Here is a 15602-nt window from a genome sequence, read left to right as displayed (position 1 = left end):
GATGAGATGTTTCGATATGACTAAATGGACATGAGATTGGTTAAACTCCAGGAGTTGGTGATGGACAGGAAGGCCTGGTGTGCTGCAATCCTTGGGGTTACAAAGAGTCGGGTACGACGGAGTGACTGAACTGAACTAAACTGATGCCAGGAAAGATTGAAGGCAAGAGGAGAAAGGGACAACAGAGGATGAGATGGTTGGATGGCATCACCACTTCAATGGGCATGAGTTTAAGCGAACTCCAGGAAATAGTGAAGAACAGGGAAGCCTGGTGTGCTGCAATCCATGGGGATGGAAAGAATCACACATGACTGAGTGACTGTAAACCAACAACAGCAACAACTTTACGTAGAAGCTCATAAATAATTTGTAACAGACTTAATAATACTTAAAATACTTAACTAATACGTAATCAATCTACTTTAATGGAATAACTTATGTACTTTGTGATAAATTTATAAAAGTGCAAAAGTCACTAGAATCCAAAGTCATTTTAAAGTGATCCCAGTTCCTAGCAACCAGTGATATACTTTCTCTTCCCTTAGGTTTACCTTTTCTGGAGTTCTTATATTAGAAAAATTCCATCCTATGTGGTCTTTTTACTTGGTTTATGTTACTTGTTTTTTGAGTTTCATCCATTTTGTAGTCTATAACACTGTTTGTAGCTTCTTGTTACTGGATAATATTATATCCTAAAATTATGTGCCAGCTAGTGGGCATTTAGAATGTTTCTAATAGTTTTGGGTCATTAAAAATAATGCTGCTATGGATGTCTCTATTATACAGAGAATGGATAAACAACAAGGTCCTACTGTATAGCACAAAGAACTATATTCAATATTTCAATATCTATACTAAGGCATAATGGAAAAGAATATTAAAAACTATATATATATATATGTATATATAACTGAATCACTTTGCTCTAAGTAGTAATTAACAGAACACTACAAATCAAGTATACTTCAAATAAAAAAATTAAGAACAATGGTGCTTTGAACATTCTCATGCAGTATTTTGTTTGTTTTCTTTGTAAAGCCATGTATTTTTTTCCCTTGAGATATAACAAGTGACGATTTCAATCAGTTCTAATGAGGTGGATAAAACTGGAGCCTATTATACAGAGTGAAGTAAGCCATAAAGAAAAACACCAATACAGTATACTAACGCATATATATGGAATTTAGAAAGATGGTAGTTATAACCCTGTATGCGAGACAGCAAAAGAGACACAGATGTATAGAACAGTCTTTTGGACTCTGTGGGAGAGGGCGAGGGTGGGATGATTTGGGAGAATGGCATTGAAACATGTATAATATCATATATGAAATGAATCGCCAATCCAGGTTTGATGCATGATACTGGATGCTCGGGGCTGGTGCACTGAGACGACCCAGAGGGATGGTACAGGAAGGGAGGAGGGAGGGGGGTTCAAGATGGGGAACACGTGTACACCTGTGGTGAATTCATGTTGATGTATGGCAAAACCAATATAATATTGTAAAGTAATTAACCTCCAATTAAAATAAATAAATTTACATTTAAAAAAAACAAGTGATGAAGGAGCAAGTCTTTATGTAAACACATATTTTTAAATTTCCCATGGATGCACACTTAGAAGTGGAGTTGCTGAGTCATGTGGCAAGTTCAGGGCTTACCTGGTGGCCCAGATGATAAAGAATCGGCCTGCAATGCAGAACACCCAGGTTCATCCCTGGGTTGGAAAGATCCCCTGGAGAAGGGAATGGCAACTCCTGCAAGTATTCTTGCCTGAAGAATTCTATAAGCAGAGGAGCCTGGCGGTCTATGGTCCATGGGGTCACAAAAGAGTCAGACATGACTGAGTAACTTTCACTTACATGGCAATTTAAACATTTTAAGCAATTGCCCACATAATCTCCAAAGTTACTATACCATTTTACATTTCTAACAAAAGTGTATCAGAGTTATAGCTTCTCTACATCTGCAGCATTTGGTACTGTCACGACTTTTTGTTGCCTGGTTTATGTGTCATTCTAAAGAGGTATCTTACTCTCTAATTTGCATTTCCCTACTGATTTATGAAATTGCCACTCTTTCATGTGATTATTAATGCTTTTTTTTTTTTTTTTTTCATCTTCGGGTTGCCTTCCCTGTGGCTCAGCAGTAAAGAATCTGCATGCCAATGGAGAAGATGCAGGAGATGCTGGTTTGATCCCTGGGTCAGGAAAATTCCCTGGAGAAGGAAATGGCAACCCACTCCAGTATCCTTACGTGAAAAAATTCCATTGACAGAGGAGACTGACAGGCATAGAGTCAGACACAACTGTGCACACACACATACACACATACACACACACACATTTGATTTTCTGGTTATTTTTGTCTGTGGTTTAGACACTATCATCATGATGTATCTTAGTGATTCAACATTAATATTTATTCCATAAACTGCTTCTTAAGTGTATGCCTTAGTGTCTTGTCAGTTTGGGACCCATGATGTGGAGAATATGTGTTATGTTTGAAAAATAGAAAAGGAAATGTAAGTAGATTAGTAATTTTTAAATTTTTACCAATTTTTAGATAGAATAAGCTCAGAATCATGTTTAAGAACAACAGCCAAAAACTAATAATAATAAAGGATTGTTAAAAAGTGATGACTGAATAGGAAGTGGGGCTTCCCTGGTAGCTTGGCGGATAAAGAATCCCAGGAGACCCAGATAGGATTCCTGGGTTAGGGAGATCCCCTGAAGAAGGGATAGGCTACCTACTCCAGGATTCATGGGCTTCCCTCGTGGCTCAGACAGTAAATAATCCACCTGCAATGCGGGAGACCTGAGCTTGATTCCTGGATTGGGAAGATCTGTGGAGGAGGGCATGGGTAATCCACTCCAGTATTCTTGCCTGGAGAATTCCCATGGACCAAGAAGCCTGGTGGGTCACAGTCCAAGGGGTTGCACAGAGCCGGACACAACCAAATGACTAAGCACAGCACAGCACAGCACAAAGTAAGAAGAAGCTCATAATTACTAAGATGTTGTTATTGCTAATAACACAGGAAAGACCCTCATAATTTTCAGTTTCACAGTTAATTGCATAATCTCTTAGCAAGCCTTAATACTTTATTTCAGAGAAGTCAATGGCACCCCACTCCAGTACTCTTGCCTGGAAAATCCCATGGATGGAGGAGCCTGGTGGGCTGCAGTCCATGGCGTCGCTAGGAGTCGGACACAACTGAGCGACTTCACTTTCACTTTTCACTTTCATGCATTGGAGAAGGAAATGGCAATCCACTCCAGTATTCTTGCCTGGAGAATCCCAGGGAAGGGGGAGCCTGGTGGGCTGTGGGGTCGCACTGAGTCAGACACGACTGAAGCGACTTAATAGCAGCAGCAGCAGCAGTAGTAACGCTTTATTTGGGCTTTCCATGTAGCTCAGTTGGTAAAGAATCTACCTGCAATGCTGGAGAACTGGGTTCAATTCCTGGGTCGGGAAGATCCCTTGGAAAAATGAAATGGCAACCCACTCCAGTATTCTTGCCTGGAGAATCCCATGGACAGAGGACCCTGGAGGGCTACAGTCCATAGGGTTGCAAGAGTCGGACCCAACTTAGCACAATCTTTCTTTCTCTTCATGCTTTATTTAAATCTTTTTCCTTTAGAATTGATATTCTAATATTCCTCTGTATTGACAACTAATGATTTTTATTTGTTGCTAAATTATAGGAATGTGAAGTGTGGGAAATTACTATGTACATATGATAAAACACAGATCGTTTATGTTGAAAATGCCTCTGTTTTGTATTCCAACATAAATGGAAAGCAGTGCATTGGACTGGATTATGCTCACGGTACTGAAGACTCAGAAACGATGTGGGTAAAAGATGGAACTGTTTGTGGTGAAAGTAAGGTGTGTGGTCTTTTATTACCAGGTAATATACTAATTTCAAATTTTAAATGCATACATGGTATTTTTCTCAAGTTAAATGTGTATTTAATTTCAAAAAATAGGAAAATAGAAAGTTTTGAATATGAGAGAAATTTTAAAAGAAAAAACATAACCTGCTATTTACTATTCTTTCACATATGTTAACTGAATTGAGAATCATACTGTTCATTGACAGTTTTATTATTTCATGTATTTTTAATGTCATGAATTATATTTTTACATAATTACTTAAAAATAATGATTAAAGTAAAAAAAATTAAAGAAACATATGCTCATTTTAGTGATGAAAATGATAAAGGATTCACAGAGTAAAGGAAAGATCAATCAAAGGGACGAAAATCTGAAATACAATTACTCTCCATTTCCTATAATGAACTTTCCATTAATTCTTTTAAATTGAAATAATTGATTTACAATATTGTGTTAGTTCCCAGTGTACGTCATAGTGGTTCAGTATTTTGCAGATTATATTCCGTTATAGGTTATTACAAAATAATAAGTCCCTATGCTATGCAGTATATCTTTGTCACCTATCTACATTATAAATAACACCTTATATACTATACCATTTGTCAGTATTTGTATACTATACAATTTGTACTATACTATACAATTTATACTCCTAATTTATCCCTCCCCACTTGGATCTCTCCTTTGGAGAGTTCTGTTTCAATTTTTCATATACATTCATTTGTATCCTTTTTAAGTTTCCACATATAAGTGATATCATATAGTATTTTACTTCCTCCATCTGACTCATTTCACTAAGCTCATCCACATGACTGAGAACGACAGTATTTCCTTATTTTTATGCCTGAGTAATATTCCACATTCATATTTCTAAATATTACATATTATTTATAAATATTCAATTATTTATAAATATATTTATATAGATTTTATATTTTTAAAATCACATTTATAATCCAGTAGTCTGTTGATAGGCACTTAAATTGCTTCTGAGTCTTGGATATTATGAATAGTGCTGCTGTGAACGTTGAGGAATATATATATTTTTTCAGATTTTATTTTATTTTTTTAAATTTTACAATATTGTATTTTTTTGAATTAATGTCTTTCTTTTTTCCAGTTGTATACCCAGGAGTAAGATAGCTGGGTTGTATGGTAGTTCTAGTTTTACTTTTTTAAGGAAATTCCATAGTGTTTCCCATAGTAGCCGTACCAATTTATATTGCCAGCAAAAGTATACAAGGGTTTCTTTTTCTCCACATCTTCCCCCAACATTTGTTATTTGTAGAGATTTTGATGAAACTCATTCAAACAGGTGTGAGGTGATACCTCATTGTAGTTTTGATTTGTATCTCTCTAATAATGAGAAATGTTGAACATCTTTTCATAGGCTTGTGGGCCAACTTTATATTTTATGTGGAAATATGTGTATTTGGCCTTCTGGTTTTGTTTTTATTTTTGTTTTGATATTGAGTTGAATAAGCTATTTATATATTTTGGATGGGCTTCCCTGGTGGTTCAGTGGTAAAAAACTCTGCCAATGCAGGAGACGTGGGTTTGATTCCTGGGCTACAAAGATCCCTTGGAGAAGGAGATGGCAACCCACTCCAGTATTCTTGCCTGAAAAATCCCATGGACAGAGGAGCATGGCAAGCTACAGTCCATGGGATCACAAAAGAACCAGACATGACCTAGTTACTAAACAACAACAGTGTTTTGGATATTAACATCCTGTTGGTCACATCATTAGCAAGTATTTTCTCTCATTCCATAGGTGTCTTTTGCTTTGTTGATAATTTCCTTTGCTGTGCAAAAGCTTTTAAGTTTAATTAGGTCTCATTTATTTTTTTATTTTTTTTCTTTTGTCTTAGGAGATTTATCTAAGAAAACATTGCTACAATTTATGTCAGAGTATCCTGCCTATGTTCTCTTCTAATAGTTTTATGATTACTGGCCTTACATTTCGGCCTTTAAGCCATTCTGAGTTTATTTTTATAAATACTATGAGGGAATGTTTTAATCGTATTGCTTTTTGTGCTGCTATCTAGTTTTCCCAGTACCACTTGTGGATAAGACTGTCTTATCTCCACTGTAAAGTCTTTCGTAGTTTTTCTCCTCTTTTGATAGGATGTGATTTTTTTGTTGTAGTTGTTAAAAATTGGACTTCAGAAAACACAGCCACTTCTCCCCAAGTTTACAGTCTGGCTCTGTGCTCAGGTAGTCCTTTTGTAATTTCTTGGGTGCTCTGAGCCTTGAGAGTAGCCTGAGGAGAAAACTTGTTTTGTCTGAGGGTTTTGTGAATATGCATCTTTCCTGTGAATATGCGTGTCTTTGTGGCTTTTCTCATTGCCCGTGTACATGGACATTTTAGATGCTTTATTTTTCCAAACAGTCTCACCATGGTTGCCTTGGAGCCTTATACTGTCGACAGTATGTCTCCATTCATTCTCTGCCCCCCCATGTCTGCAAGTCTTAGTTTTCCTGAGCACTGTCTAGCTGAGATTTGAGTCAAGTGGAACAGAAACCAGTCTTTAAGCAGTTCCCAGACAGATGAGAATATGAAAAATAAGATATCCTCTGGAAACTCTGCTGCTGCCGTCTCCACACCTAGACTGTGCCATACACCAGAGGTAGTGGCACAGCGTGAACAAGATGCCACAAAGTTTTCTAATGTTTTGGTGTGGCTATCTGTTTGGTCGTTTGCTTAGCTGTTGTGGTCCTCTGACTACTTCCAGAGCTCCTGTGGGTTGCTTTAGCCAGTTCTTCTTCCCCTCCCCCTCTTCCCCTTCCTCCTCTTCCTCCTCCTCCTCCTTCTTCATCTCTTCCTCTAACATCTCTAAGGGAGAACAACACTTGGGGTGCCCAGTGCACCGTTTTGCTGATGTCACACTCCAGATTAATTTTTCAGGATTTGGCAAAAATCTGCTTTTAATTCTGTCACTGGTGTACGGTGCATATAATCGCTTAAATCCTACATCCTTTGCCACTGATGACCACAGCGGGAATCGCTGGCTTCAGGTTTGGGTTACTTTTGTGAAATCACATTATCTCACATTTTCTGTGCAAAAATGATTTTCATTTTATCTCAAGTACACAGTATTATTTGACAGTACAAGTAAAATGAAGTCTCAAAAAATAATATTTCTATAATTTGGGGCTTTATGTTAGCTTTCTTATCTCATCAGTTGTACCACAACCAAGAAAGTTAGACATGCCAGAAACCCCAGTGTCATTGCCTATCTCTCTTTTCATTCTTTATATACAATTTATCACTAAACTTGGTGAATTAACTCTATCTCAAATACAACCACTGTTTTTGGTCAACAGCACTATGCACTCAGTTTCACTCTAGGTTGTCATTTTTCTAGACTACTGCAATGTTGCTCTAGTTTGTCTCTCTATATTTTCTCTCACTTTTGCAGTCTCTTTTTCAAAACTTCCTTTTTATCATCCTTCCATCTTCCAATTAAACCTCTAAATATGACTGATTGTTTACAAGTTGTAGACCAACTTTCTGATCAAGATTACAAGACACAAACATATCCCCCATAAAAACTTCTGTCACATCACATGTAGATTGTGTGTGTGTGTGTGTTTCTTTACCTTTTACAGCAATATGAGCAATATAAGGGTTTTTTGTTATCGCTATTCACTGCTGTGTTGTCAGGGTGAAGGGCATTGCAAGACTCAAATATTTAGTTAATGTTTGAATGGATGTTCTTTGTGTAACAGTTGCACTGCCCTTAATATTTTTTAAAAGTTACATAGTAGATATGATGTAATCATTTTGAAGATTTATTCTTTTTCTACAAGTACTTTGCCTTTCATTTCTATGCTTGATTGAGTCCTGTTCAACATCAAGGCTCAATAAAAATGTTTTGCTGTCTTCATATATTCTTGGTTTTTTATTATTTCATAAAACTACTTTATTATAGTATTTTATGACATATTACCTTTGCTTTTATTTCATGTCTGTACTTCCTATCCTAGTATAAGCATAGAAGATGCTTTTATTTCTTGTTTTACTTTCAGATAATCAGTCTCATCTAGTACTAGAAACTCAGTAGCACTATGAATTAACCACTTAGTAGTAGTATGTTAATATTTATTATGAAATAAATGCCTCTTATGTCTGTACAATACGGAATCGTTTTAGTTAGATGCCAAGTACAAATGGTGGTTCAATTAACTTACTTTGGCACATTCCTTTTTTAGGTTTGCCGCAATAAGCAATGTGTAGATTCTTCATACTTGAATTATGACTGTAATCCAGAAAAATGCAACAATCAAGGTGTAAGTATCAGTACTATGAGACACAGAGTATATATCATTGAGAGTGATCTTCGGAAAGCAAACACATAGATAAACACACATATACATACACACACACACACACACACACACATTCATAAACCAGGTAAGAAAATCAGCCTTATCTGACCTGTGTATTTTTTCAAAATTTTAATGAACACAAATAATTGTAGCTACTAACTTTATAAGGTGATATTTCTCCTGTTTCAGGTGTGTAATAATAAAAAGAACTGTCACTGTAACCCTTCATATTTACCTCCAAATTGCCAACATTCAGTTCCAGGATGGGAAGGTGGGAGCGTTGACAGTGGCAACTTTCCACCCTCGGTACCTGGTGTACCTGGTATGCGTTCTTTAACTGATGGACCTGATACTCTTAGTGCACTCGGTAAGTATTGATAACAAATTGAAATTATAATTCAGACAATATTTTAATGTGTTAAATTTGACAAGGTAAATATTTTGTCTACTAATTTATATTTAGATTATGCTTGGACATCAAATAATAAACCACAGATGGCTATTTTACTTCCAGAGGCTAACGTGTTATACAAAATATATGTTATAAATAAGATATGCCAGTAGGGACCCAGGCAAGAAAACAGAAATCACTTTAGTCTTTCATACAGAAGGAATTAAGTACAAAACATGAGGGAGGGTAAGGCATGAGAGCAGATATGAAATCTAATCAGAGAACAGTGAGGCAATGCAGAGATTAGCAATGCAGGAATCCATTACCACTTCGTAGGGCTGAAAGGACAATAAATGGAGATGGTATGACTAGAACCGGAATCTAAGCCATCTGTCATGACATATGACTATGGTTAGGGATACCAGGATCCAGAAGACAGGTAGACGTACCCTTCAGCAAGAGCTGAAGGTATAGAGGATGCAGAGACACAACTGCAGATGCTGGAGATGGAAAGGGATCAATACCATGAGAATTTCAGTCTGCCTGCTCTCCAAATTTTATCCAGTGAATCCATGAATCCCATCAGCTAAATCTAACCAGAAGACAGAAGGTTCAGGAGCATAGGAAATGTAATTTCCTACAATCTTTTGTTGAAAGTAGAGGTGGATTTTAGAGCACACCAGTATATCCAGTGTTGCTTAGGACTTTTATACAAAAATTTATATTTACAGAAAAGCAAAGCCAGTTTCTCCAGATTTTGAGCCAGACTTAGTTCTTAACATTTCCACATTTATTCCAACTTTTGAAGTATAGTATTTAAGACCATTTATTAGAGACTGTTAAAAAATTATAACATGTATTATCAAGCTATTTCTATTTTAGTGGGAACAATTAGCTTATCTTCAGATTCACTGTAATTAACTGCTTCTATCCATACACACACATGCCTTTTCCCCCATGAGAAGAGGAGAGTATTCTTTCTTAGCATCCAAGTTGGCCTTCTGATTGGGCTTTTCAGAATACTAATTCTTGGAACTCTCGTTATTGGAATACTCATTCTGTTGAAGATGATTGGCTGTATTTGAAATTTGACTTTGAGACACAAAAATACAACCATGCAACTAAACCCTGCACAAACTCATGCCACACAAAATTCAAATGAAATGATTGTTTAAGTTCCTAAATTTGGGGGTACTTTCTTGCACAAGTGCTCTCTAGATGGTGTATTTATATTTGTATAACAAGAGTCTAAAACATGTGCCATTAGTTTTGGAATTGGATGGTTTGTGGAAGGCAGAACAGGAAACCTTTGAAGACTATCAGTATACATTGACATTGTCTCAAGAGGACTGTTGATGAGCAATTCAAGGACAGCTTAAAACACATTATTAGAATTTGGAGAAATGAGAGCATTTATTATGAAATGGTGAATTGTGAGGCACCTTTGCTGCCTGTGGTAATGTGAAAAATAGAATTCATGGTTCTTGTCAATAAAATTTCTAGGTAAATTGTAATGATTTCCAGGTTGGGCAACTGAAGTTACCTATGATAAAATGCAAGGAGACAGTAATTAATAATGCAGGAAAAGTTAAATTTTCAAGTAAAATGTATATTTATATTCATAAAAGAGTTAGCATTTTTGGCATGAAAATAGGACATTTTTATTCCTGAAATCTTCCAGAAAAACATTTTTAAAAGTAAGATGTGGCTAACAACTAAACTTAAGATATTTAGTAATAAAATTGGATCTCAGATAAAGATTTTCAAGCATATGTTAAACCCCTCTGTTAAGACCTCAGAAAAACCTTAAAGTGATGCTTCTTAGACACCTTCATCTATACAAAAAGCCCTTTTAAGTATTGTATTGGACTGCCTTATGAAACTCACAAACAGTAAGGCTACAATAGATTATTTTATGGCAGCCTCACAAGGGTCTAGTATAGACAGACATATGTCAGAAAGATTTGTGGATGTGGTCTCATTTAATGGAGTGTATTTTTCATTTGATACATAAGAAATCCACACATTTTTTAAGGAATTACATCAACTCAGGCTGAAAATGATCAAAATACATATGTTCTTCAAATCCTAATTGAGTATGGGTAACAAGTATACTGATAAAGCTACTCAGCTGTGAAAAGTATTATAAGGGCTATTTCATGTGGAAAAGGAATTCTAAATCATAGTATAATATAAAGAGTATAACCAAGAAATCAAAAGCCAAAATTTCATGTTCTGTGTATTTGTGATTTTAAAAACCAACAAAATTAACAGCAGCAAGATGTACAGTTTTCACAGGTTAATTCTGGCATGGTTTTGCCAGGAAGAAATATCATTTTAAAAAACGGTGGTGAAAGTGACACCTATCACCTCATTGGTTGAGGAAAACATATCCCTAATGACAAATCCAGAAAAGAAAGTTAACAAAGAAAAAATTACAGAACAATATATTTAATTAACATAAATGCAAACACTCATTTGAAAGTCAATCAGTACAATTTATAAAATTAATAAATATTTTAAAGTATATCATTTTCTCATTTGTTGCATGAAAGTCATTTGACAAAATTCAACAACTATTTATGAATTTTTAAAAGGCAACAAACTGTCAACAGAAGTAAACTTAATATAAAATCAATATAAAAAAGCATCAACAGGGTGGCAGGGTCTGGGGAAAGGGCGGCAGGCGCCATGTCGGCCCGCGAAGGTGGCAAGAAGAAACCCCTGAAGCAGCCCAAGAAGCAAGCCAAGGAGATGGACGAGGAAGATAAGGCATTGAAACAGAAGCAGAAGGAGGAGCAGAAGAAACTCGAGGAGCTAAAAGCAAAGGCCGCAGGGAAAGGCCCCCTGGCCACCGGTGGAATTAAGAAATCTGGCAAAAAGTAAGCTGTTCCTTGTGCCTGAGGCAATGATGACCCTTAGTTCCATTCCTGTTTAAACACCTGGATTCCCTGCCATAATATCTGTTGCCACCTATAGCTAGAATGAAATGTTGTCTTGGAACCTATTGTACATTTAAGAATAAACTTTTCTAAAAAAAAAAAAAAGCATCAACAAAAAGATTTTAGCTAATATATCTTATATTTTATAACTATTTTTTTCCAAAAAACTGAGAGCAAGGCAATGAAGTGTGCTCTCACCATGTCAGTATTGTACTCTAAGTCCTAGCCAGTGCAATAAGTAAAGAACAAAATATCAGGAGCATAAAGATTAGAAAGAATGAGATTAGACTGCAGACAATATGATTAGTTATATCAAAAATCCTAAGGATTCTACAAGAACACTTTTAGAAGTAATAAAAATCCTTTGAAAGGTCAAAGAAAATGTTTAAAAGTCAGTAGTATTGCTATATACTAGCTGCAGTAAAATGAAAATCAACTTGAAATCAGTCCCATCTATAATACTATCAAAATATAAAATATTAGGAATAAGGTCAACAAAAGATGTGCAATACTTTTGCACTGAAACAAACAAAAATGCAGATAGATACTAAAGACACAAATAAATGGATTAATATCCCATGTTCATCTGTGGAAAAGTTTATTATTGCCAACATGTCAATTCTCACCAAATTAAATCTATAGATCAAAATACCCAATAATAAAAGCATGCAATATTTTAGATATCAACAATTTGATTCTAAAATACACACAAAAGTGCTAAAATAACCAAAGAGCTCTGGAAAAGAACAAAGAAGGATGATGTAGTCTACTTGCCTTATATCAAACTTAGGATAATATAGTTTTATATATTATCCTATATCCAGTGAGAGACTATTTTGGGGGGTAGAAGCAAGGATGTGGGGAGTTTAAGAGCCTTTACTAGAGTTTCTGAAGTAAGCCAGAAAGAAAAACACCAATACAGTATTCTAACGCATATATATGGAACTTATAATGATGGTAATGATAACCCTGTAAGCTAGACAGCAAAAGAGACAGAGATGTATAGAACAGTCTTTTGGACTCTGTGGGAGAGGGCAAGGGTAAGACAATTTGGGAGAATGACATTGAAACATGTATATTATCATATGTGAAATGGATCACCAGTCCAGGTTCGATGAATGATACAGGATGCTCGGGGCTGGTGCACTGGGATGACCCAGAGGAACGGTATAGGGAGGGAGATGGGAGTGGGTTTCAGGATGGGGGACATGAGTACGCCTATGGTGGATTCCTGTCGATGTGTGGCAAAACCGATACAATATTGTAAAGTAATTAGCCTCCAATTAAAATATGTAAGTTTATATTTTTTATTTTTTATTTATTTTTTTAAAAAAAGAGCCTTTACTAGAGTTTCTAGTAGTCATGTATGGATGTGAGAGTTGGACTATAAAGAAAGCTGGTCGCCTTAGAATTGATGCCTTTGAACTGTGGTGTTGGAGAAGACTCTTGAGAATCCCTTGGACAGCAAGGAGATCAAACCAGTCAATCCTAAAGAAAATCAGTCCTGAATCTTCATTGGAAGGACTGATGCTGAAGCTGAAGCTCCAATACTTTGTCCACCTGATGCAAAGAACTGACTCATTGGAAAAGACCCTGATGCTGGGAAAGATTGAAGGCAGGAGGAGAAGGGGATGACAGAGGATGAGATGGTTGGATGGCATCACCAACTTGATGGACATGAGTTTGAGTGAGCTCTGGGAGTTGGTGATGGACAGGGAAGCCTGGCGTGCTGCGGTCCATGGGGTTGCAAAGAGTCAGACATGACTAAGCAGCTGAACTGAACTTAATATAGATTTAGTATACAGTTACTATATACTAAAGGACAAAAATAGTTCAAAAGGGCAGGAAAGTCAGTTCAAAACATTGTATGTTAACAACTGAATGTCTACATAAGACCAAATGAATCTCAGAATTATAACTTACTCCACAATTCATAGGGGATTGATGATAAATCTAAATGTAGAAGCTAACACTGTTCTTGAAAGAAACATGGGAAATGTCTACATGACCTTGAGATAAGCAGTTTCTTAGATAAAGCATGAAAATACATATCAATGCAATAAAAGAATTTGCAATATTTCTTCCAAAAATAGAGCACTGAGGGAAAATTCAATTCTTAATTGAATCACTATAATTCTTTTCATCTATATTATGAGACTGATCTGTAAAGAGAACCACATGGAATAGGAGGTTCTTAATAAATAAGCAAGGAATAGAGGACTGTTATGTAAGTGTTATTATAGAGGAGTCTAACTTTGTGCACTTATGATGTCAACTTATCCATTTCATATAAAAATGTTAATTGTAAAATTATTAAATGCTTTAAATTCTTATTCCAATAGTTATAATAAAATGCAGAAATGGTTTTGCTGTATTCCTGGTAGTTACTTTCAAATCACTGGTGTTTTCTCTCCTAGATAGTCGCTACATTGAGAATGTTTACCGTTCTAAACCTACAAGATGGCCATTTTTCTTATTCATTCCTTTTTTCATTATTCTCTGTGTACTAATTGCCACACTGGTAAAAGTGTATTTCCAAAGGAAAAAATGCAGAACTGAGGATTATACAAGCGATGAGTATATTAATTTCATATTTAAGATCCGTTACTTTTACAGTTAGTTGGCCTACATAGTAACTTATCAATATATAACATTATGGTGATACAACCAGTAGTAATTCAGATTATATATTTATCTTTCCATGTATATTTAATATGCAATATATTAATGATCAATATAATGAACAATAATAATGCTTTTTAATCTTAAAACAACTTGGACTCTGTTAAGAGTAAATTTAAGTAGCAATGATTTCTGGTTAATGATTATCTTCTTTTACTATTTTATCTTATTTATTAAGTATGTATTAAATATCATTATTTACTTTTTAATATTTATATATTTCAAAGAGTTTTGCAAACGCATTTTATTAAAAGATAGCATGGAAATTTAGGAGAGCAGTTAGGCTTTAGGGAACTTCAATAGAGGCCGCCAGAGGTGGAAAAGGTTAAAATATAAATAAAAATATATTAAAGTAAAATATATAATAGTAAAACTGAAAAATCTAGGTTATAGCCATGGCTACTCTACAGAAAAAAATTTTTTTTATTTAATAACCTAATAAATATCTGAAAATATTCTTCAAGAGTAAAACAAATATTAAAATTGGTTTACTTCTTTTCATGGAAATTGCTATGAAATAATTTCTGCCTTTGAGTTTTATAACTATGCTTTTCATTTTACTCAAGATGAAATGAATTTTATTAGAACATTTAAAGAACTTTATTAACATATTTAAAATTGATAATATAAATTAAAAGAGAATACATTTCATAGAAATATTTTGAAAAGTTTATGTAAAACTGCTGAAATAATATGTGGCACATAAAATAGTCTCATAATTCTGGTAATACTTAAACATATTAAAGGAATTTTCTTATATTGGAAGAATTTATTGTGGGAAAATGAGCAGAATGTGAATGGTAAAAAAAAATGTAAAGCTATTTAGCTAATAATGTTTTATATACATAAATATGATCTGAGTTCATTTCCAGGCAAACTTTTATTACTGTTCTTTTTCTCATATTAGCCTTGCTTATCATTGAGAAATACCCTCAGGGGTGAGACATTCTTAAGTAGTGGCTGCTCCCAAATCTCAGCTAGGGATTCAAAACTGTTTCAATACTGCTAGATACTATAGAGTGTTGTAGAACTATTTTTGAAGAAAATGCAGTTTTAAATGATCATTTTTATTTTTAAATATATAGGCAACTGGAAAGTGAGAGCGAGCCCAAAGAGTAGCCTGGAAAACAAAGAGTCTATGACATCACAGTAAGTATCAACTAATTTTAGAATGAGAGGAAGGAACAGAAACAGAAAATTTAAAGTATTATGTAGATAGAAATAGTATAAGTGTATATTAAATGAAGATAGTAATATAGCTGCATATAAGAAAAATCAAATTGAAGGATATTTTTCAATATTGTAAGCTATATCATAGACATGATAAACTTGTCATTTAAAACATTTCTTGCAGTGCT

At 34.9% G+C, this 15602-nt stretch overlaps 1 protein-coding gene across 1 annotated transcript in view; it reads left to right on the top strand.

The window, feature by feature from the left end:
- Nucleotides 1-15363, top strand: part of LOC128068335 (disintegrin and metalloproteinase domain-containing protein 2) — a 111996-nt gene extending 96633 nt beyond the window's left edge. The window contains exons 16-22 of the mRNA XM_052661482.1: nt 3705-3888; nt 8113-8190; nt 8419-8551; nt 12901-12921; nt 13105-13116; nt 13980-14139; nt 15330-15363. Coding sequence (XP_052517442.1) covers nt 3705-3888; nt 8113-8190; nt 8419-8551; nt 12901-12921; nt 13105-13116; nt 13980-14139; nt 15330-15363 — 622 coding nt within the window. The remainder of the gene's footprint in view (nt 1-3704; nt 3889-8112; nt 8191-8418; nt 8552-12900; nt 12922-13104; nt 13117-13979; nt 14140-15329) is intronic.
- The last annotated feature ends 239 nt before the right edge of the window (nt 15364-15602 follow it).

The sequence above is a fragment of the Budorcas taxicolor genome, chromosome 24, assembly GCF_023091745.1.
Source record: "Budorcas taxicolor isolate Tak-1 chromosome 24, Takin1.1, whole genome shotgun sequence".
NCBI classification, from domain to species: Eukaryota; Metazoa; Chordata; class Mammalia; order Artiodactyla; family Bovidae; genus Budorcas; species Budorcas taxicolor.
Note: the sequence above shows the minus strand (reverse complement) of the source record. Positions and strands in the feature narration are given on the sequence as shown.